This window comes from Camelus dromedarius, chromosome 6 (assembly GCF_036321535.1).
Source record: "Camelus dromedarius isolate mCamDro1 chromosome 6, mCamDro1.pat, whole genome shotgun sequence".
Classification (NCBI taxonomy): Eukaryota; Metazoa; Chordata; class Mammalia; order Artiodactyla; family Camelidae; genus Camelus; species Camelus dromedarius.
Window position 1 is genome coordinate 47,681,657 of NC_087441.1, and position 24,692 is coordinate 47,706,348.

Consider the following 24,692-nt stretch of genomic DNA (forward strand, 5'->3'; position numbering starts at 1 on the left):
GAAAAAACAAAAGCTAATTTCCTCATTGACACTTTTCAATGAGGTAGAGTGGAGTCAGCAAACTTTCCCAGCAAAGGGCCACATAGGAAGTATTTCAGGTGTTGTGAGCCATGTAGGCCCACCCCCTACCCCTGCCCAACTGTTAAAAACATCAGAACTCCTCTAAGCTGGAGTCACGGGAAAGTAGGCTAGGGTGAGGTTTGCCAATCCCTCAAGATAGGCAGTTGTATTTCTGTGGGACTCTATCAATTTTATTTTCTGTTTGAATGAAATAAGAACTGTGACCCGTAACAGTTTTATTTCTCTTAAATTGATCCTCTTGCAAAACTGTTGTTCACGACCGTGCTCGTTCCTCACACTATTTCTCTCTTGTTTCCTAGTGCATTATAAACCTTGAGTTTTAGAACCCCTGCCTCTCAGCTGGAACCATGGTTCCCTAGAGCGGGGTTGGTGGTTTGTGTAGGAGAGCCCATTTAAAAACTGCTGGAGCTGGACGGGGCCCTCAGATCTGATGGACTCTGATAGGAACACATTTTTGTCTGCCATTCCAAATACATTAAGTTGTTAATTTCCTGACGTTTTCTCTTGTACAAAAGGGCTTACCTTTTTATAGGCATCTGGTTAAACCTTCCGATTGAATTTAGAGCTGATACACTTATTCTTGTTTCACTTCTAATAGCCAGATGTGAATTATTATGGACCCAAGATTTTATATAGTATTATCGTATTGTTACAGTATTATAAACTTTCTAACTGCTTAGTTATGAATAGGTTATGCATGGATACAACTGATCTGTTGTAAAAACTGCCCCTTTCCCAGCCTTTGCAAACAGGGTATCCTGACCTCCTGCAAGCTGTATCTTGCTGTTCTCATAAACATTTTTGTTGCTATCCTTATTCAGTGCCACCCACTTTCCAATTTTTTTTTAATATTCTTTAGTTTGCAAATTTAGCAAAGTTCTCTGAAGTTGACAAGGGTAGTAGGTGTTAGAAAGATAGTCAAAAACAAAATTGATACAATAGCAGTATCTCTGACTTGATTTCTTTAACACTGATTTCTTTTGGGATCACCAGCTGCACAGAAGCCAGGAGCCTTGGCACAGAGTGAATGTGGTTTCTTGACAGTGCATGGTCTGGGCAGCAGTGTAGTGTGCTGGTAAGAGCCAGCTCTGCCACTTGCATTTTTAAGTTTGCAAACTTGAAAAGGTTTGGCGCCTTTTTAACCACTCTAAGACTCAGTCTCCTCATCCATCAAGAGGGCTAATGAAAGAACCTTCTCTGTAGGACTGTGAGTTCTAAAGCAGTTAACGGTCTCCTGGTGCATAGTTAGTGCCATGGAAGTATTAGTTGTTATTTATTGAGGGAAAATATGCTTTCACTAACACATTTTAAAAAATATTTTTTCCCACTTTTACTGAGTTAAAATTGACAGCAGCACTGTATAAGTTTGAGGTGTACAGCATAATTGTTTGACTTCCGTGTATCATGGAATGATTGCCAGTTGACATCCATCATCTTATACAGACACCAAAAGAAAGGAAAACACGTTTTTCCCCTTGTGACGAGAACTGTTAGGATTTATCGCCTTTCAGCAGCTTTCATCTATGTCGTCCAGCAGTGCTGACTGTAGTCATCTCATTGTACGTTTTGTCCCTAGTACGTACTTATCTTTGGACACTTGTGCATTTTGACCACTTTCATCCGGTTCTGCCTGCTTTCGTCCCCTGCCTCTAATAACCACAAATCTGGTTTTCCTTTGAGCTTGGGGTTTTTGTTTTGTTTTAAGATTCCACGTAAAAGTGAGATATACGGTATTTGTCTTTCTCTGGTTGACTTGTTTCACTTAGCATAATGCCCTCAAGGTCCATCCATGTTGTTGCAAATGGCAGAATTTCCTACTTTTTATGGCTGAATAATACTCAGTTGTCTGTATATTCACCACATTTTATCCATTATCCATCAGTGGGCACTTAGGTTGTTTCCATGTTGTGACTATTGTAAATAATACTGCTGTGAACATGGGGTGCAGATACCTCTTTGACATAGCGTTTTTGTTTCCTTCGGCTGGATTCCCAGAATTGAAATTGCTGGATCTTGCTGATACTTGTTAATGGAAAACATTCCACATGGAAAAATTTATATTTGACTTGCTTTGTTCCTTTAAATTTTCTCTGTAGGCTTTTGTGGAGGCCCAGAACAAGATCACTGTGCCATTTCTTGAGCAGTGCCCTATCAGGGGTTTATACAAAGAGAGAATGACTGAACTGTATGACTACCCCAAGTACAGTTGCCACTTCAAGAAAGGAAAAAGGTACGTGAAGTCGCTTTTACTTCATTTCCCTTTTACTTTTCTAATCTTACTTTCTTAAATTTTACCGTACAAATTCCAAATAACTTAGCAGTTTATAAACTTAGTTCATCATAAAAATCAGTTCATTTCTGTGCTTGACTATGAGGATAATATTTTTTTATCTGTCGTCCAAATTCTTAAGAGAAGGACTAAGAAATTTAGTGGAGATGTGTCCTAGGATGAAATCTAGATTGTGGAAAATCATTCTTATGGCTGGGAATCGATGAGATCGTGTGATTTGTAGACTGTAGTGAAGACTTGTTTGCCTCTAAAATTAATTTTCTTTGGCTTATGATGCTTGGAAAGATTTTATTATATGCAGCTCACCTCTCTGGCCCCTCTCCCCCTAACACCCACTTCAGGCAATTCAGGTAACAAACTGTAGGTACAGGGAGATGGTGGGACCTTCCACTCTCATCCCCCGTCCCTGGCATGGCTTGTTTGCAGTTGGACCTTTGTGTGTTGTTTTTCTTTTTCTTTTTGTTTTTGTGTGCTTGTTTTTACATCACAAATAGAAAACTCCACAGCTAAATAAAGATCATCTCTGTCCCCCAGGTATTTCTATTTTTACAATTCAGGTTTACAGAACCAGCGAGTATTGTATGTACAGGATTCCTTAGAGGGCGAAGCCAGAGTGTTCCTCGACCCCAACATGCTCTCCGATGACGGCACGGTGGCGCTCCGAGGTGAGGGCTACACAGCAGGGCCGCGGGGTCCCTGGGGTCTCACGTGCAGCTCTGGTGGTGGTCCCGTTGCCCTGCCTCTAAAATATGAGGCAGGGCGTGGGCCGTATTGTAGAGCAGATGCACATGCAGCATCAGGAGAGCTGACTCCTGCACAGTGTATCTCCAGCACGTGAGTAGTCACGTGTTCTTTTGATGGCGTGAAGCAGAGCTTGAGAATAGTGCGCCCTGAGCCTCAGCTAGCTTCTAGGGCTCCTGGGACCTGGAAGCGTCATCATCAGTTCCCATAGCGTCCTTGAGACCCACCTGTGTTTGGGAAAAACTTGACCCTCTTCTGTAAGAAATTTAAGTTGTACAAAGAGTGTTTTAAGTGTAAATATGAAGCAGGAAAGAATATTTATGAGATCTGTACTTCCTTGGTGGGGACCACTTTTAGAATGAGAATTAGAATTAAAAGTATAAAATTAGAATTAAATTAAAAGTATTAAAAGAATTAGAATTAAAAGTATAAAACACAGTCTTACAGAAATTAGGCAACTTGGTACCCTGGCCCCATAGGATGCAAGCTGAAGAAAAACTAAGTAGATAAGTTTTGCTCTGTGCAAAAGTAGGTATGCAGTTGCCGTATGTCACCTAAATACTTACTTTCAAGATAACCTCTTCCACAGGCTACAAAGATTACCCCTGGTTGGTGCTGTCAGCACTACTTCTAGGGTAGGGAAGTTGTCTGTACTCTGGTTCTATAGTTTAATAGTTACAGACTCTCTGAGAACCATCTCTGGTTAGCATCTTAGATATTTAGTGAAGTTGGCTCAGCATTTTCTCTGTACCATCTTCTGTTTTGTTCTGGAGATTCAGCCCTACAAAATTGAGCAATTGGAACACTGAAGTCCTATAAATGATTAGGTGGGAATTAAAGAGCTGTGTTCCAACAGATCTGTGCAAAGTTCCTTTTATAAAGGCATCCAGTCATTTAGTGGTTCCCTCCTCCTCTCCCCTAGTGGACTGTATGTAAATGATGATCCTTAATCCAGTCCTTTGATATTGAGATATTGGCAATAAGATGCCAGCTGGCTTCTTATGAGTTTTCTTCCAAGAATTTGATCTTACAGTTGTGAATGAATTTAATTCTGTACAGAAATATACCATGTATAGAAAATTCATTTCATTTTAGCCAAAGTCCATTGCAACTCATCCAGGAGGACTTCATTATCACAGGGTCTCACCTCTCACTCTGATAATTCAATCCAATAACTCTTTTATGTAATGCTTGTCATGTACAGGCCCTGATGGATGACAAAGTAAATTAGACATGGGACTTGGTCCCAGTCTTTGAGTTTTCTGTAAATGATATTCAAGGGAAGTTACAGTATTAGGTAGACGTGCAGATTTCTTTTGATAGTGTATGACTTTTTAAACATATATTTCAAATCAAAATGTTTTATTTAAATTTTTTAATTAAAAAATTATATATAGTTTATGTAGAGTAAAAAGTGAACATTTTAAAAAAATTTTTTTAGGGAGGAGATCATTAGTTCTATTTATTTACTTTTTCTTAATGAAGGTCCTGGGGATTAAACCAGGACCCAGTGCATGCTAAGCATGCACTCTACCACTACACCCTCCCCCTAAAAAGTGAACATTTTCTCATCACTTTTTTTTTTCTCATTACTTTCTTGACTCATTTCTGCATTTATATATGTGTGAGCCTGGATACTTTCTAGGAATTACAAGTGATTAAAAAGTAGGTTTTATGAAATTTTAAACATACTTCTACTCATACAAATTCCATGTAAAATAGTAGGCAACCCCTGAAAACAGCTGGGTTTCTTAGGTTAATTTTCGACCCCCGCTGAAGTTTAGCAGACATCAAAAGAGGAAATCTCTGGTGTGAGTGTCTAGTACCAAATACTACACATTCTTTATTATCATAAAAGCCAATATAAACACATAAATATTTGTCAAGAAACATTCCACAGTGGGTAGAACATTCTGTTTGTGATGGCCCCAAAGAATCAGTGCAATTTTTCCATCAGTGATGTTGCTTTTCTTTCTTTCTCACAGTCACTTTTGGAATATGCACTGTGTGAGCCTTCAGTGCAGACCCTCAGGCGTCATTTACCTGGGCTTGTGTCCGATGGTGTGGAAGTTAGTCCTTGAGTGCCAGCAGTGCTCAGAGAATGAGATTGTAAAGAGCAATTTCACATAGTTTGGAATCTGTTCTAAAAATTATGTAATGGCTTTAGTTTAGCTCTGTTACATTCAGTCATTACTCTGAAAGCAGTTTCCTTACTCTCTTATCCCCTCCTTCCCTGTAGAGTATAAATAAAATATGCTGGAAGTCCCAGATGAGCTCTGCTTTTAAATGAACTGCTTTTTGAGTTAAAGAAATTTTAACAATGGAAGCCTCTTAGTGGCCATCTAATCCAGTACTTCATTTTACAGATGAACAAACTAAGACCTGAAGAGATTAGGAAACCTGTCCAAGGTCATAGGGTGAATTCCTGGGAGACCTGGGTGAGCTCCCAGAGCTGCTCGCTACCAGGTGTTTGTTCCTCCTGTTGCCACATTCTGCCCCCATATGTGACGGAGAGCTTTGTCAGACGGCACAGGGGGCAGTACGTGAGGCTGGGAATTGTGTCCCCCTGTTCCCACGTGACAGTTTTTCATGTGTCCCTTAGGCTATGCATTCAGTGAAGATGGTGAATATTTTGCCTATGGTCTCAGTGCCAGCGGCTCAGACTGGGTGACGATCAAGTTCATGAAAGTCGATGGTGCCAAAGAGCTTCCAGATGTGCTGGAAAGAGTCAAGTTCAGCTGTATGGCCTGGACCCATGACGGGAAGGGAATGTTCTACAACGCATACCCACAACAGGATGGAAAAAGCGATGGTAAGTTAAGACTTCAGATGAAGCACCTTTTTCATGAAATGAAGTGTAACATCACATGACTTAAAGAAGGATGCTAAACCCTACGTAGAGGTTGCTTGGGCTAGAACCATGTTTCCTCAGAGCACATTGTATCAGTTAGCAGGTCGCTGCACGGTTGTGTGGCTTAGAGTAATGGCTGCTTATTTTTGTCTGTGAGCCTACAGGTTGGTCAGGCAGTTCTTCTGGGCTTAGCTGAATTCTGTCATGTATCTGTGGTCTGCTGCCGGTCAGTTGGCTGATCTTGGCTTGAGTTTTGCATGTGTCTGGGACCTCGGTTCTGCTCCCATGTGGTCTCTCAGCCTCTAGCGGGCCAGCCCGGGCTTGTCCACACGGCAGCTCAGCAGGATTCCAAATGGGAGAGCTGAAGGCACAGCCTCTTTGATGCCTAGACTTGCTGTGGGCACATCACCTCACTGCATTCTTTTGGCCAAAGCAAGTCATAGGACCAACTGCTATTCAGTGAGTGGGGAGGCAGATACAGGCAACTGAAAAACTGAAAACATTACTGCGATCCATCCTTCACTGGTGTGTTCTCTCTCCCAAGGGGATCATGGAGATGATGGATTTTTCTTTTTAACAAAACCAACTTATTTAATGATGTTGAGTGATGACATCATAAAATTTTCCTGACTGCAGTAGTTGCATCTCTTCCTCTGCTCAGAAGTTACAGGTTATGTGTTAGTCGCATTTATCTTGACACTTTTGTCCTTGTTAACTTCCAGGTCACGCCTTTATTCTCTTCAGTTGCACAGAGATCCTATTGTGTTAAGTGGCCCCTCTTTCTTGCCCCCTTTGCCTCTCACCCTCCCGGGCTGGAAGGGCCCTGTTGCCCGTACCTTGCTGGTACAAGTTGTCAACATCATGTTCTTTATGCTCCTCCACATTTGCACGTGGCACACAGTATTTTCGTGTTGTCTCGGTTGGTGTTTACAGGTGGGTTTTACCATCCCTTTGCTAGGGATTTGGAGCTAGGGGTCTCATCTGCTTGTTGCAGGCCCTGGAGCTGGTAGGCAGCGCAGCTACTCCAGTGCGGTCCCCTGCACGTGCTGTCCCCTTGTCATGAATTGCTGTATCTGTATCGTCTTTGGACACACTTTGTTTTCTGTTTCTCCCCAGTTGAATATGGAATAAGGCTATTTCATCTATTTTGGCTACATTTAGTTCTTGCTGCCTTTTGATTAGATTACTGCAATACCTTTTTCTTGGTTCACCAGTGAACTGAGAGTAAGCTTTTTATTCAAGGATATTGGTTAAAGAAAGATCTCTGAGCTCTGTACACTGAATTGGCGCCTGTGTGAAGAGTGCTGCTGAGTTAGACAATGTTGGCTGTTTCCAAGTTCCAGGACACCAAAGTAGTGTGTAACTGGCCACTCTTGGTTAGAGAACAGTGTTCGTAAACTTGCGGAAAACATGAAAATTGTTTAGCTTTCACTTTCATTGGCAGAAGTAATAATGGTTAGTGATTGTGGTTGATTTAAGAAAGCCACCATCGTCTCCCTGCTGTCATTTTGCTGTCCTCTTGTCCAGAAGACCTCAGCAGCCTCTCAGGGTGTGTGATGGAGGACTTAGGAGTGAGGCTAAGCAGTTCTGATCCTGTGCATCTTTCCAGAGTTCTTGGAAACCCCATGGAAAATCACCAAGTACCATATGCTTTTTTTTTTTTTTTAATGTTACGGTATTACCTTCCTTTTTTCCTTCATTGTCCTGAAAGCTTGGTACATTTTCATAACAGCGTCCAAAATCAGCAGGTATGTATGATTACTTCCAGGGTGATACCCAGCTGATACTTAACTTTCTTTTTCTTAATAGACTTAATTTTTTAGAGCAGTTTTAGGTTCAGAGCAGAAGGTGCCGAGATTTTCCGTATGCCCTCTGCCTCTCACACACGCATGGCCTCCCCCTTATCAGCACCCCCAGCAGAGGGGACAGTTGATGAGCCTACAGTGACACATCGTAATCAGCCAGAAGCCATAGTTTCATAGGTGTGTGGTGGTATCTCACTGTTTTAATTTGCACTCCCTTGATGGTATATTTTGGGGACCATCTTTTCATGTGCTTATTTGCCATCTTTGTATCTTCTTTGGGGTGGTGTCTCTTAAGGTCTTTGGCCCATTTTTTAATTGGATTCTTTGTTTTATTGTTGAGTTTTAAAAGCTCTTTGTATATTTTGATTAACAGTGGTTAATCAGATGTGTCTTTTGCAGATATTTTTTGCATTCTATGCCTTGTCTTTTCATTCTCTTGACAATGTCTTTCATGGAACAGAAGGTTTTAATTTTAATGAAGTCCTGCGCATCATTTCTTTCTTTCACGGATCATGCCTTCCATGTTGTATCTAAAAAGTCATCACCAAACCCAGAGTCACCTAGATTTTCTCCTGTGTCATCTTCTAAGAGTTTTATAATTGCATTTACATTTTTAGGTCTGAGATCCATTTTGAGTTGATTTTTGTGATGTGTATAAGGTCTGTGTCTAGATTCATTTTTTTTTTTTTGCATGTCCAGTTGTTCCAGTGCCATTTGTTGAACACACTATCTTTTCTCCATATTATTACCTTTGTTCCTTTATCAAAAATTAGTTGATTTGTATTTATATGGGTCTGTTTCTGGGACCTTTACCCTGTTCCCTTGATCTATTTGTTTATTCTTGCCAGTTCCACACTGTCTTGATTACTTATAGTGAACTTTGGAATCGGGTGGTATCAGTTCTCCAACTTTGTTCTCTTTGTTCAATATTGCGTTGGCTCTTCTGGGGTTTTTGCCTCTCCATGTAAATTTTGGCATAAATTTGTTCATATCCACAAATAACTTGCTGGAATTTTGATTGGAATTGCATTGAATCTATAGATCAAGTTGAGAAGAACTGACATCTTAACAGTATTGTGTATTTCTGTCGATGAACATGGAACATCTCTCCATTTATTCTTTGATTTCTTTCATCGGTTTTGTAGTTTCCCTCCTGTAGATCTTGTATGTATTTTTATTAGATTTACACCTAGATATTCCATTTTGGGGGCTGCTAATGTAAATGGCATTGTGTTTTTAATTTCAGATTCCTCTTGTTCGTTGCTGTTATGTAGGAAAATGATCAATTTTTGTATATCAACCTTGCATCCTGCAACTAGATACTTAACTTTGTAGAGTTTCTAGCATTGTACAGTCTGGGAGGAGTGGATTTTCTTAAAATTGCCAACTACATTTCAGTGTACATTTTTAACTCCTTCAGGCACAGAGACATCCACCAATCTCCACCAAAAGCTGTGCTACCATGTCTTGGGGACTGATCAGTCAGAAGATATTCTGTGTGCTGAGTTTCCTGATGAGCCCAAGTGGATGGGTGGAGCTGAGGTATTGTACCACCCTCAAATTTTACCCCCAAAGACCATCTCTCATGGATTGTGTTTATCGATATTCTCATTAGATGATGATTTTTATGGATGGTAGAAGTCCTTTGAGTGAATATTCTTTTGTTAAAAATGTTAATATTCAAATACTCTTAATAATAAGTTGGTAATTCCTTTAACTGCAACTTAACATAAGAGTCTTGATATGAAAAGTAATACATGCTTATGGTAAAAAAAAATGTAAAAGTACAAAATAACAGAAAGTAAAATATGAACATTTTGAAACTTAGAATCCCAATTCTCAGAGGTGAGGAGAGTTTCTTTCCAAAAATTTTCTTGTGCACGAGTGAGAATGTGGTGGGGGAGCCGGTGTTTTCTCTTTTAGTCACCTGGGCTCTTCATGCCTGTTCACTTGTTTTTACATCATCTTTTACACATTTCCCCTTTTGTAGGTGGTTCATACATTCCTTCAGGGTCTTGATAACAACCAGCCTCCTTGAAGTGATGCATCACTGTCCCAGATCTTATTCTGCATCTTGAGAGTTAACTGTGAAAAAACCTAGAGGTGCTTAGAGTAAGAATTGGACTCTTGTTAGCTCATTTCTGGGTACTAAGAAGTATTTTCTTTTTAAGGAAGAAAAGCATTCTGAATATTTTCCTATCATCCCAAGTTTTAGTGGAAATGAGGAATCCACTAGAAACTTTTTAGCTCATTGAGCCACTTAACCTCTTCTCTGGGAGGCAGTTAGCACTTTGGTAAGGAAGGGCTCTTTTTTTTTAGGTTGAAGTATGGTTGATTTACAGTGTTGTGTTTCTGGTGTACAGCATAGTGACTCAGTCACATACATATACATACTCTTTTTCATAATAGGTTATTATAAGAAAATGAATATAGTTCCTTGTGCTATACAGTAGGACCTTATTTATTTTATATATAGTAATGTATAAGTTTGTTTTCTGTGTCTCTGAGTCTGTTTCTGTTTTGTAAATAAGTTCATTTTTTTTAGATTCCACATATAAGTGACATATGACATTTGTCTTTATCTGACTTGCTTCACTTAGTATGATCATCTCTGGATCCATCCATGTTGTTGCAAATGGCATTATTTCATTCCTTTCTATGGCTGAAGAATATTCTATTGTGTGTGTGTGTATGTGTGTGTATATATATATACACAGACACACATATATACCATGTCTTCTTTATCCAGTCATCTGTCAGTGGACGTTTAGGTTGTTTCTGTGTCCTGGCTATTGTAAATAGTGCTGCTGTGAACATTGGGGTGCAGATGTCTTTTCAAACTGGAGTAGAAAGTGACATTTTAGATTTGAACTTCTGCTCGTGGGTCTGATTCACTGGGGACTAGAAGAGGAATCCGTGGTATTTTAGTCCATGTGCGTTGATAACTTCTTCCAAATTGTCCTTTCATTTATTAATTTTGTTTCCCTAAAACCATGGTTGGGAAACGACTGCCCTCAGCCGAAATCTGGCCTGCTGCCAGCTTTTGTAAACAAAGTTTTATTGGAACACAGCCACACCCATTTGTTTACTTCTTGTCTGTGGCTGCTTCCAAGCTACAGCAGCAGAATTGACTAGTTGCCACAGGAGGCCATGTGGCTCAGAAAGCTGAAGATACTTCCTGGCCCTCAGTAGAAAGTTTGCCAGACTTTAATGCAGTGTGTTAGAAGTGAATTTACAGGAGTTCTACATTATTACCTGAAATTGTTTCCTTTTTTCTTGTTTTTTCTTCCCCACCTAACTCCCCACCCTGCAAGCTTTTTTTTTGTGTAAGTACTGTTGTTATTTTTCTCACATATTTGTTTTTGATGGCTTTTCTGATTCTTTTTGTAGTTTGCTTCTAGAACTAAGTGTTCTTCTTAGTCCAGCTTCTCTTCACACATAAGGCTTCTGTGTTCTCCCGGTAATAGGTGTTTATTTATAAAATAATACACAATTTTACCTCCATCTGAGTAAAATAGTTAGGGAGGTAAATAGGCTACCAAAAAAATTTGTGATGTTAGGTCATGTGTTTTTTTTCACCTTTCGAAGGGAGAGATGTTAATGGGGAAAACATTACAGCAGACCTGTTTTAGTCAAGGTAAAATTATTTAGTGGATACAGTGAAATACAACTGAAAATAAGTGCCAGAATATTGATATTTTTTAACACATTGATCTAAAAGAAAAGAAGCTTAGCTGTGGAATAACGTGCAACTAGTTGCTCAGATCTCTATTAGCATTTGGTTGAAGCAGCTAGTTTTATTTTCTTTACTTTTTAAAATAATGGTAAGATATACATAACCTAAAATTTATTTATCAGTTTTAATCATTCTAGGTGTAGAGTTCAGTGGCATTAAGTTCATTCGCATTATTGTGCAACCATCACCACTGTCCATCTCTAGAACTATTTTAACCTTGTGAAACCGTTGCTCTGTACCCGACAAGCGATCGCTCGCCAGCCCTCCTCCCCAGTCCCTGGTAACCATCATTCCACTTTGTCTCTGTGTTTGACTGCTCTAAGTACCTCATGTAAATGTCAGTATGTAGTATTTGTCCTTTTGTGACTGTTTGACTTAGCATAACATCTTCAGGGTTTTTCCATGTTGCAGCATGTGTCAGAATGTCCTTCCTTTTAAAAACAATAATATAGCATTGTGTACATACACCACATTTTGTTTATCCATTCATCCGTCAGTGGACACTTGGGTATTTTTACATCATTATTGTGAATAATGCTGCAATTAGCATCCAGTTTTTAAAAATACAATGGAGACATGTCATGTGTGCATGTAGCATATGTATATTCAGTTCTGCTAGCTCGGCAGCTGACAAGAAAAGCAGATTTGAATAGTTTGGGTGATCCTTCTACCATTCATTCAATAGACGTTCACTCAGTAGATGTTCACTCTGCATAACTTGACTGACACAACCTTTACCATAACCTTGAGAAGGCGGCAGTCATTCCATTGCATGGACAAAGTAAAACACCTGCTAAGGCGACTAACTTGGAGGTCCGTGGCTGGAACTACCTGCGGGGTTCGTTAGACCACACAGCCTGCATCTTCTTAAGAGGTCAGAAGGTGAGAGGTCACATGGAAACAGAAGAAATGAGCACTTAAAGAATGACAGTAAAAGAAAAGATATGTCTGTACTGCACAGAAGCAATGACTGAAGTTGTTGAGGGGAAAAAAACAACTAAAGGGACATGTACAGTGAGTCCTAAAGAACTTAATACTGGATCAGGGCCCTAGTGAGCAGACTATGCAGAGGAAGTCTAAGAACAACAGGGGGCTTAGCAAACACACACTGGGTGTAGATTTCACCAAGCTGTATTCCGGCTGCTTGCTGGGGGTGGGGGGGGTTCTTGTTGGAGAGATGTCACCCTCCAGTTACCAGGATTAGTTGGGCATGTCCTGCTGACTATCTGAGTGTCCCTTTCCTTCCTTCCTTACCCCTGTAAGTGTGACCCTCCTGGACTGAGAGGGCCTTTTGCTAATTAGAAGAGCATTCTTGGTCACCTAAACACAAGTGCTAGAGTTCTGCAGGTGTGAAGCTTTTAGAAGCCTCAGACCCGCCCTGAATTGATGATTCAGTTCTAGGTCACTAAAATCTAGTTCATGCAAAAAGTCTGGATGTGGGAGTTTCTCATACCTGTCAAAGAAGCATGACAAAGCCTAAGGGAGTCCAAGAAGCTGAGGCACTGTCTGCTGGCTAGGCCAGAGCACCCAGGACTGGCGCACAGCGCAGCGCTCAGGGCATTTGCTGGGAGGGAAGCAGACAGTGCCTCACAACCTTTACTTAGTGACCTTAGAGAAAAGCAGCAGCTCCCGTCAACACCACCCACCAAATGCACGTGCTGCAGTCCTTGCTTTCGTTTTTCAAGTCGTTCCTTTTAGGAGCATCGTTTTGAACTCAGTATTTCTTGAATACACTTAACAGTTTCTCTGAAAGGGGTGGGTTGCAGCACTGTAGTGATGGGTGTACTGGGCAGAAATTGGGAGATCTTTATTCTATTCACCGTAAGTTACTAAAAGATACTGAATATAGTTCCCTGTTCTGTACAGTATCACCTTGTTGTTTATTGGATTTTGTGAGAATCCTCCTGTATTTTGAAGTGAGGGACACTCTGCCAGAGTTCAGTAGGTGTTCTGTGCAATTCAGTGGGTGTATTTGTGGGAGAAGGCAAGCTGTGAGTCTTTCTACTCTGCCATCTTGGCACCTCTGTGGGAGATCTTTATTCTAGTCCTCTCTGTGTGGCCTTGGGCAAGTCAGTTCTTCTCCCCAAGTCTGTTTCCTAAGTTTCCTCCAGGGCCTTTTCAGTCTGGTTGGAGGATTTATCACGGCATCTCAAAGACCCTGAAGCAGGCTTCCTGGGAGAGAACACAGCTGCTGGATGTGAGAGCCGTGGGGCGGGGAGTGTTGGGCCTTGTGGGTCTGGTTGGAGGTGCACGTGGGCAGGTGTCTGGCTGAGTGCGTGGACCTGTGTGAGCTTCTCCCCGCCATCCTCCTCCCCTCTGGCTGCTGCAGTCCAGGCCCACTGATGACTTCCCTTTATACTCTAGATGCCCATCACTCATCTCCTCCTTCGCAGATACCTCCTCTGCCTTCCTGCATGGCCAGGTCCTGCTGGCTTTGACCTGCCGTTAAGTCACTGTCAAGCAGCAGCTTTAGTTTTCCCACTGTTGCCCAGGACAGCACCTCTCCCCAGGACAGATCTTCCACCCAGCAGAACCCAGGGCTTTCTGGACACTTTGGGGTATTAGAACCATTACTGAAGGTCCGTTGTAGCCCCAAAACAGAATATCAGAGTTCCCATGTATGTGCTTCTTCCCTCTCCACAGCTCAAGTTTGGTGAGCACTTGGGGGGCTGTTTGTTCCCTCCTCTTGGTTATTTTTTTTCCCCATAAAACTTGGACATGAGTAGTCATAGTGGCTTTGCTCATGATAGCCCAAAACTGGACACAACTCAAGTATCCATTAGCAAGTGCATGAATGAACAAATTGTGGTACATCCCTATGATGAAATACTACTCGGCAATGAAAAAGAAATGAACCACTGATACACCCAACAACAGGGATGAGTCTCAGAATAATTATGTCCCATGAAAGAAACTAGAAAAGAAAGAGCATGCAACATTGGATTCCACTTACATAAAACACTTCTTAGAAAATGTGAGCAAGTCTGTCATGGCATAGAGCAGATCAGTGTTTGCTTGGGGTTTGGGAGACGGGGAGCAGGAAGGAGGGAATGTGAAGGGCAGGAGGAAGCTGGGGGATGATCAGACTGGAACATTGGACGAGGGAGCTCATTCTGAGCAATGACAAGATCGCCTGTTTCCTCCCCCTGATTATTCATTGTGCCTTAGTTTCTCCCGCACCCATGCAGGGAGGAGGAGTTGGAGAAGGAGAATAGGATTTTTGCTCATAAAGAGCTGTTTGTCTCTGTCTCCTGGCAGCTTACAGTTGTGATGTGTGTCTAGGCATTGGCTCTTTTTTTTTTAGGGGGGAGAAAATTAAGTTTATTTATTTATTTATTTTTAATGGAGGTACTGGGGATCAAACCCAGGACCTCGTGCATGCTAGGTATGTGCTCTACCACTGAGTTATACCCTCCCCTCGAGGCACCAGCTCTTTGTGGCATCCTTTGTAGTGAGATCCCCTCGACTGAGAACCTCTGTACTTTGTCGTTCCCTCATGTGGACAGTAAACCCTCTGGCTGATTTTTTGCATCGTCTCCCTTTCCTCCCAAAGCTTCTGCTCCCAGCAGGATTCCCTTGAGATTCGTTCCTCTCTGCTGCCTGCCTTTTCTGTCCTTTCTCAGCAGGGACCTTTCAGGGTTACTGCTGGAGGCCAGCTGCCTTCCCGGTGCCTCTTGTGCCAGGGGAGCCACATCCACGGGAGGCTCTGTCCTGGAAGTGCAGGCAGAGTGCAACACTGCCCTCCTCACCTGCTAGCCAGGGGCCTTCTGCCTTCACCCTCTGTCTGCTCAGCACCTCCCAGCTGCTGGGATCACTGGACCGGCAGCTGCCTCGTGCCCTGGGGAGGTAACATGAAGCACATTGCTGGCATTTGGCTTGGAGGGACAGTGATGTCAGCTTTATGTAAGATAGACGGTGAGGTTTCAGTTAGAGGGCAGGATTGTGGGAGGATAGAAATCACCATGTTTTAAAAGGTTCTTTTGGACCAAAGAAGAAAAAGTCTATTGTAAAGTGAGCATTTGAAAAAAAAAAAAAAAACCCGAAAAACAAAAACCCAAAGAAATCAAGCATTTTGGGGTACTTTTTCCAGCAGAGGGTGCTCTAGAACAGATTCTGAAAATATGTCAAGTCCCTTTTAGAAAGGATTAAGGAGAAAATGCCAGCCTCTGTGATTATCTAGCTGAATTCTACATTGAGAACCTGATTTTACTGTACTAATTCTTGGGGCTGGGGGGAGGGGAGGTTGTTGGTTTTGTTTTGTTTTGTTTTTAACAAAAGTAATTCTAATCTTAATATTTATGACATACCTTCATAAGCCATCTTCATATGTTCACTGTGATCCCTAGTAATTAAAATATGTGTGTACAACTGACCCTTGAACAATGCAGGTGTCAGAGGTGCTTATAATTTATCAGCCCTTCGTATATGTGGTTCCTCTGTATCCACTATTTCGCATACACAGGTTTAACCAACCCTGGACCATGTAGTGCTATTTACTATTGAAAAAAATCCCTGAATAAGTACACCCACGTTGTTCAAGGGTCAGCTGTGTTTGTGTACACATTTATATGTTTTACACACACATGAACGGGTGAAATCATTACCCGATGCTTGGCTCATTGTGCACATTCAGTGAATGTTAATTTCCACCCTCCCCCTTCCCTGCGGAGGTTCACGCTGACGAAGACCCTCTAGGCCTGGTGTGCACACAGCCCCACCCTACAGTGCGTGTATAGTCAGTGAAGTCCGATGTTCTGCAGGAAACTCTGACTCACCTGCCCCTTGCTTGTTGGATTGTTTCTGCTTAGGGCAGTAATCGTCCAGCAGCCCTCTTCCTGGTCAGCACAGTTCATACTTTGACTCCCCAGACACCTAGAAGCCCTTGCCTTGGATCCAGCGCTGTGCCAGGGCTGGGCGGTACTCGGAAGCAGAGATGCACAGGTGCTGGCCCTGACGGAAGATGTTTTGCTTGTGGTAAACTATTCTGTGTAAACATTTTTAAGTAATACAGAGCCCCTTGAGGGCTCATGATGGAATTCCCACCATGTTCAGCTTGTGTGTCATTTTAAAGATGCCGTTGTCCTCTTGATGTTAACTTCAGTAGTTGAACCTGAGGGGGTCCTGACCTTTCACTGTCTCCTGGACACTGATTCCCTCTGTTCCTCACAGGAGTCCCAGGGTGGACTCCAAACTGGACTGTGTGTGTCCCGAGCTCGTCACCGGCGTCCTCCCTTTCACCAGCACTGCGTGAAGGGATACGAGTCGTGTTGATGGGCACGCAGGAACGTCTCAGAGCCTGGCGGGAAGTCAGGAAGCCAAACTGAACACCTGGATGTGAGCAAGTCTGGAAGGTCGTGGTGCTCTGTATTCATAGAACAGCTCCTGACAGAGAGAGGTGGTTTTTATAGTAGGAAGGTTGGATTTCTTGGTCAGTCCCTTTTCTCACCTGCCCCCTCTTACTGCTCAGTGGGGGAGGAAAGAAAACAAACAGTAGATTCTTAAATAATGAAGCTTATCAGCCAGAGAAACAAACAGGAACATGAAAAACAAGAGTGGCTAAATCATGTCAAGGCCTCCATTACTCATTTTACTTTGAGTGGGTTTTCTTTTCCAAGAATTGTCTGTTAGTCTTTCTGGCATGCTAAGTGACATGTAGATTATGTGGGTTGATGTCTTTTCTTCCCCCATAGCTGTGGTAGCATGCCATATTGAGAAAGCTGGGTACTTCGCTTTAAGGACTGCCTATTGGAAATGTTTCTGTCAATGCAGGTCACATTGCTTACTGCTACCCCTGTGCTGCTGCTCTGACACTATTTCCTATTTCTATTACAGTTCTGTAATGCATCTCATAAATGAAAAGCCATCACTGTAGGTGATTAGTTTAACATTTAAAAGTTTTCCTAAATTACACTTTGGAAACATACTTAATATTAAAGAGATGTTATAATTCACAACTGTTATGAAAGGAATCCAAAAGGGTCCATGAAATAAAGTTGGTAAAGTTTCCTGCTCTGAGAGGAACATGATTAACTCTCAAAACTATTAAAATCCATTTTCACTCCTTTTGTTAATTTCCCAGACAATTTTAAGTCTTACTGCTTTTTAGTGTACTTTTTAAATACACACAATTCTTTTATTATAATATATAAAAGAAAATACTTTACTTGATGTGAAAAAGTGCATTTAGATTCAAATTATGAAAAACTTTCCCCACCCTCTTCTTCTTGTATCCTAAGTGGAAAAAATTATACATATTAAAGAAATTTCATGTCTGTGAAGATTTGGTTATTAGCCAGACCATTTAACCATGGAGTCGAGTAACTCTAGCATAAAAGAGCTTATGCGTTTTTCTTTGAAAAGGGTAATATATTTGATGAAAGTCCCCATATTCTATGTATATATAAATATTAGTTATGTGGCCCATTGTTTTGAAAGACAACTTTGTAGATAGTTCAGTGATTGAGAGTTTAAAACATTAGTAAATGATCTTCTGTTAATTTTCCCCTAAACATGAGATGCATGAAGAAAAGCTAGCTTATGCAGGTCATCTGGAAGGCCAGCTGATCTTACTATGTATTATTAAGACTAAAAATAGTCAGGTTCGTCTACTTTAAAAATTTTATGACATCGGTGATAATAAATAATGTAGGTTTATTGTTTAAAATAAAATACAAAAATACAAAAAAATTCTGTAGAGAAACTGCTGTTACCAACATGTTAGTTCTGTTTCACACTTATTTCTGTAGATTTTTTTTTTTTTTCAAGTCTCACATGAGCTGGTGGTGGAGCTAATGGCCTCTTGTGAACACAGAGCCACGTGACCCAGACTGATCCGAATGGATCACGGTCACACCTACATGAGGCATTAACTGAACACATGTCATGAAAACATCTGGGACCGGAGTCCTCAGAGGAATGCCCTAGTTGCTGCTTATCTCTGACCTTTGTGGTTTTATGGCTGCTGGGTTTATAGGGATTATATTCCTGTATGTGCTGAGTCATGTGTTTGTTGGAGCAGCACACACAAATCTAATCGAATACAGTATAAAATGCATGTGCCATCCACGAGTTTGATGTGTGTCACAGGTTTCCTTGGTAAATACTGCTGTCTCAGTGAAGCTTAATACCACAATATGCACAGTCAGAGTTTCTCATTGAATTAATGCATCTTCTTTAATGACAGTATAAAGTCTGATAACCCCATACCTTATGCCCAACCTTCTGATAAATGTAAATGCATGTGGCAGCCGTTATTGGGTGCCCTCTTCAAAGACAGGAGCCAACACTTAAAACGGTTTCCTTCCTTAGCATTTGGGTGCCCTCTTCAAAGACAGGAGCCAACACTTAAAACGGTTTCCTTCCTTAGCATAAAATATACCAAGATGAGGAACCACAAGGGCGAGAGGGGAACAGTTCTTTCCCTACTCCTCTGACCTCCCTGGGGAGCAGTTTTCTTCTGTCCAGTTTTCTCATTGCCTGGATAGGAGGGAGCTTAGGAGTTCACAGCCTAGCTGATTCGTAGCCCTGAGCCACATTCTTAAGTGAGCACCTTATTGGCAATCAAGTTGAGGTCTGGTTGACATCTGTTGACTCCTGTTTCATTTCACGTTGGTGCAGAGCTCCAGGGAGCAGTGTGCTGTTGGCTGGGCCTCCAGGAGGCTGAGTGGAGAAGAGCAGCTGTGGGCTGTGCTGGTCTGTGTGCTGCACACTGTCACAGGTCAGGCTCCCTGGGAAGCAGCCTCCAGACATTCAGTGGGAGGGCTTTCAGAACCTCCACTTGTGCTGGAGAGTGAAGGCCGAAGAGGGAGAAGTTGAGTGAAGTCATTGCAGAGGCCTCAGCCAGCCTTCCAGGGAGCTGTTGAGCTGGGTTAGCCCTTTGGCATTTTCCTAACTGGGGATGAGGGATCTGGGCCTTAATGCCTCTACACTGATCAGTCATCACATGTGGGATGAACCCAGAGGAATGTGTGACTTTAGGAGGGGTGGCTCTCTTCAGCTGGTGGACACAGCCCCGAGGTTCTGTGAGCTGCCTTTCCCCAGCACTAGAAGCTGGGAGGATGAGTGCTTCCGCAGACCACAGCATCCACTACTCATGCGGATGTCTGTGGGTGAGGCGTGTGCTTGAGAATGAATGCGTATATAGTGCGAGTGTGTGTTAGACATAGATAACTCTCTGAATCCGATACCTATGCCAGCATAGCAGTTTTAAGAATGGTACAATTCAAGCAACCATATTTAGAGGAATTCTACGTCTCTTTTAAGAATCAGTTAGGGGCCATCCCTTCCCCAAAGCTTCCTCCGATCTCACTGTTCTTCTCAGTTCCACGCCGTTAGATGGTTTTCTTTAGCACCCTTCGTCAGTGCTCTATACTTCTCAGTACTGATGTTTACAACATTACTTAATCTGTGTGTGTGTGTGTGCGTGCGTCTGGCTCTCCCACCTGAACATGAGCTTGAAGGCCCTGTTCTGTTGATCTGTGTGTTCAGCCGCAGCAGACTTTGAGTAGATGTTGGTTAAATAAACGGCCTTAACTCTGACTCCCCCAAATGTGGACAGCTGTGTTTGGTGGCACATGTTACATTTTGTCTTTGGTAGAGGAGATAGAAGGTTGGCTGGGCACCTAGATTCTCTGTTAAAACCAGCCATACTTGGTGAGAGTATTGTCTCCAACCTTATCCACCCCAGGAGCAAGGGAGGGTGGCTTTTGTCTTTGTTTTTTATCTATCAAGGTCATCTGGTTATGAATAATGAATAGCTAAGTACCAGCAGGTTTCCAGATGTTATTTAGCTTATCTGGAGAATACCACATTCTTTGTACATTTGAATTTTTTTCTCTTTCCAGATGCTTTTATCAATATAGAAGTTATTACTGTCTTTCTTAATTAAGATTTTCTAAAGGTATTTAATCAGTACTCTAAATGGAATTCAGCAAATGACTTCACAGAATTAGATTGTATCACTGTTTTTCTTTAAACAGTATGATATCAGCTGGAATAACCATGTTCTCTGGAAGCAATTAATCTAATTCAGAAGCACCAAGTTTACAGCAGAGTTGCAATAATACAGGTAACTTGTATCTAAAGGGAAATGCTATTTAGTAAAGAGTTTCAACTTTCATCCCTATTGGTGATTGGAATGCAATCCATGGGCTTAATATCAGCAAGTGTAAATATTTTATTTACAGTAATTCCCAGAATTTTGTTTTTGTTAATTAATATTTACTTAAATAAAAGATAGAGTTTCATGTAATAAAATAATTTTGACTTAAGGAAAATCTGTTTCAAATAATATAGACATAAGTAGAAGGAAGCTATGATTTTAAGAGTCACATATTTCATAACTCAGACTAGAATTATTGCAACCCTGTTGCAAAAAGTCCCTGCTTTTGAATTAGATTAATTGCTTCCAGAGAACATGGTTATTCTAGCTGAGATCATATTATTTAAAGAAAAACAGCATTTTGTGAACTGGAATTTATACTGTTCACAAAAGGCCTGATGGGGCCCTTGGCTCTCCTGCTTTTCCGTTTTCCTTTTATCTGGATTTCAGGAAAGTCACTTTATGCTGTTGAGATTCAAGTGTCTTCAACAGTATTTTCGTCTTTCCCTCCAAGTGATTTCCAAAATTCATTTTAAAAATTGTCTTGAAATAGTCTGAATGGGTGACCATGGTTGAATATGCATTGTTACTGATTAAATTTTAGTGGAAGAAGATACGTTTCCAGTCTATGTATTTTGGGGCAACATTGACTTAAAAATGATTTTGAATATTGAGACCATGAGCATTTGAAAATTCAGAGTTGTTTCTGGTTTAGCAAATTTGTTTAGTGGCTGTGGAATATCTCTGGGCTGTGATGAAGAGAGCTATAGTGAAAAACACTGACTCAGTAGGCATTCCAATAGCAATCCCCTTGGGACTTCCTGCCTGAGATTACATGTAAACCACTACAACCGCTTATCCAGCCAGAAATACTGAGGAAAACTCATTAGATGTGCTTGAGACAGCTGTCATCGACCGTTTGGTGCGGTCCTTGCAGTGAGTTTTACTGCCCTATCATTCTGTTGGCTGAATCACTGCAGCTGAATTAGCCATCATTTATGATTGATGTAGCATGACTGTAAGCATGAAGCTGTAAAGATTCTGTCTTTATTTAAAGGACAGGAGAACAAAAGTATGCAGTATTATTAACGAGGCTGCTTTCCATCACATTTGATAAAGTTACAATTGTGAGGTTGCTAATGATATTCTTGATGTAAGACAGTTTAAAAATCAAGTGGAACTCAATTTCTAGAAAATAGTTTATTAGCTACGTATATGAGAAGCTTAAGGAAAATGTACAAAAGCCTAGAAATAGAGTAACTCCCAAAGCAGTCAGTGAAGGAGAAACGTTTATAATAAGGAATTTATATTCATACAGTGTAAAGAGGAAAGGAGGAGGGGAAAGTAGGGAGACTAGAATGTTTAAAATTAAGGCATGGAAGCAGTAACAACTGATAAAAACAAAATGCAAATTCTCAGATGGAAGTTTTAAACTCAGTCAAGACAGATGTTCGTTTTCAAGAGACGGACCTAAAACATAACAACAGTTAATTTGGAAATACACTGAGGATGAGAATGGAGAAAAGAATTAGTGGAAATCATAAATGTATATACAGTTTCTTCAATACCTTTTGACAATCTTTGTAAAGACTGTAGGGAGCCTTGAAAAAGATGAAGAGAGCGCACCTAAATTATTCAGTATTACGTGTAGTTTGTGATGCAAACTCATCCAGCAGAACTTGATTCGTTTTGGGGGAAGGAGACTACTTCAGAACTCAGAAAAATGTCGCTAAGAAAGAACAGCCAAGTTAAACAGGACTTTTCTAGAATCTTTTATAAAACTGTAACTTACTTGGAATCCCACTTGTTTCACGAGTACAAGTTGCCTCTGTGCTTCAAAGTCGTTTTTCCTGAGAAAGAGATTTAACTTATAACATCCAGTGTGCTGCCAAGTGCTTAAAAACATGGCATATTTTAGACACACATAGCCTTTGTGATTAATTTATAAATACAGAAAACCTGATTGACAAAGAGGTGGTTTACCAAAACAAACCTGCAGAAAGAAAGTGGATGGACATTTCTGAGAGCTGGAATCTAATGCCTCCACATCTAAAAACTTGATGCTGCTAGTAAGTAAAACCCTAAAATATCCTACTATGTAATAAGGCAAAAGGAAATACATCATTCTTACGTTTTTTTGCTAATCATAAACATTAGCTTTTTAATTAGTCCTATATTACATTCTTAATCCGTGCATCAGTGTATTGTAAGCATACACAATAATATACCCTAAAAATGTAATTATCCAAGAAAGAATTAAAAATGAGTTTAAAAAAAAAAAACCACAATGACAAGTTTTTGCTTTTGGCCATGACAGTGTAACTAGGACTGGACTAGCCCTCCTGCCATAAACAGCTAGAAAACTATTACAAAATAGACACTGCATCTGTGTGCAGGTACTAGTCTGCAGGTGTCACAGGGCTGTGACCTATGGAGAGATGTTGTCCTGTGATCGCCCCAGCATTCTGCCTGGAGGAATTTTCTGGACTCTGGCACAAAGAGGAGGCACCCCCAGAATATTGCAGTCACACTGAACTAAGGACCCAAAGATTGGAATTCAGGAAGACTGAAGAGAGTGGAATTTGCAAGCATAGTACCGAAAGCGGGGAGCCACCTACTAAGAGCCCCAGAAATCTGCCTTGGCATCACCCTGCATCTCATCACTACTAAGCAGTGCACACACAGGACGAGACTCCATGATTCAGGCTAAGAGCAGCTACCAGGGACTTGTAAGCTGACGGATACCAGAGATTTAGCAAGTCTGGGAGACTTTAACATTCTGACTGGTTAAAGTGGAAAGACTTTGTGCACACCCAGGGTATCCAGCAGAGGCCCCAGAAAGGCCATCCATGCTTTAACAGCAGGGCTGGAGGTCTTCTGCAGCAGAGTTTGAAAGTAAGCCTTAAATGGATGAAGCTGACCTACCAACAAGTTAACTGTCTCAAAACTTTTTAAAGAAAGACCAAAGGAAAAAAAAATTCAGGTAGCATTCAAAATGTTCAAAATCCAGTTTTAAAAAGTACTAGATATGTAAAGAAGCAGAAAAATATGGCTTTTATCCAGGAGAAAAATTAGTCAGTAAAAGAGATCTAGAAATGACAGGTAGTAGAATTAGCAGGCATGGACTTTTTGAAAGCAGTTTTAAAAATAGTTTTTAAAGGATTTTAGAAAACGTTAATGTAAATGAACAAAGACATAGAAAATATAAAAACAACCAAATATTCTTCTAGAGGTGAACAATGAATATATGTATGTTCGTGTGTAACTGAAAAATTGTGCTCTACACTGGAATTTGACACAACATTGTAAAATGACTATAACTCAATAAAAAAAAGAGTTAAAAGAAAAAGAAACTATCTGAATCCAAAAGGTCTCTCCGTGAGTTTAAAAGCAGTTCAGTTACTATTGAAGAAAATATCAGTGAATTTGAAGACAGCATGATTGAAACTAAACCACAAAGAGAAAAAAACTGAAACAAAAATGAACACAGTCTCACTGAACTTTAGAACAGTACCAAGTGATCTAACATTATGTATTTGAAGTCCTAGGGTAAGGATGTAGGGACACAAAAATTACGTAAGGGAAAAAATGGCCAAAAATGTTATGAGTGAACAAACTCACAGTTTCAAGAAGCTCAGCCAATCTAAAGCAGGCTACCACAGCAAAGCCCACTGTAATCGGTTCACAGAAAACCAATGATAATAAGAAAACCTTAAAAGTAGAGCCAGATAAGAAAATACACATTACACAAAGGGAGGAATGCCTTCTCATCTGAAACAATGCAAGTCAGAATACAGTGGAAAGACACCTTCTTATGAAGCCTATACCGTGACTGCCATGTTTAAAACTACAGTCCCTCCCCACACAGCCTGCCTCCCTTACCCAGACCTGTTCATGTTCTGTACAGCATTTACCATCTTATAATATACTATGTTACTCTATATCTATGTGCATGTCTGCTGCACTAGAATGTCATTTTCCCCCCATGATTTATTCTCTGATTTAGCTTTAGGAAAATGTCTCACACATAATAGCTGCTTGGCATATATTTACTAAATGAGTAAATGAAAGAATAGCAGTGTTGTTTA

The 24,692-nt window shown here is 40.9% G+C and overlaps 1 protein-coding gene across 1 annotated transcript in view; it reads left to right on the forward strand.

Annotated features, from left to right (window-relative positions):
- The window catches only part of PREP (prolyl endopeptidase), a 118,746-nt gene that overhangs the window by 17,674 nt on the left and 76,380 nt on the right, over nt 1-24,692 (forward strand). Inside the window, exons 3-6 of the mRNA XM_031456092.2 lie at nt 2,178-2,311; nt 2,906-3,036; nt 5,715-5,924; nt 9,189-9,310. Coding sequence (XP_031311952.1) covers nt 2,178-2,311; nt 2,906-3,036; nt 5,715-5,924; nt 9,189-9,310 — 597 coding nt within the window. The remainder of the gene's footprint in view (nt 1-2,177; nt 2,312-2,905; nt 3,037-5,714; nt 5,925-9,188; nt 9,311-24,692) is intronic.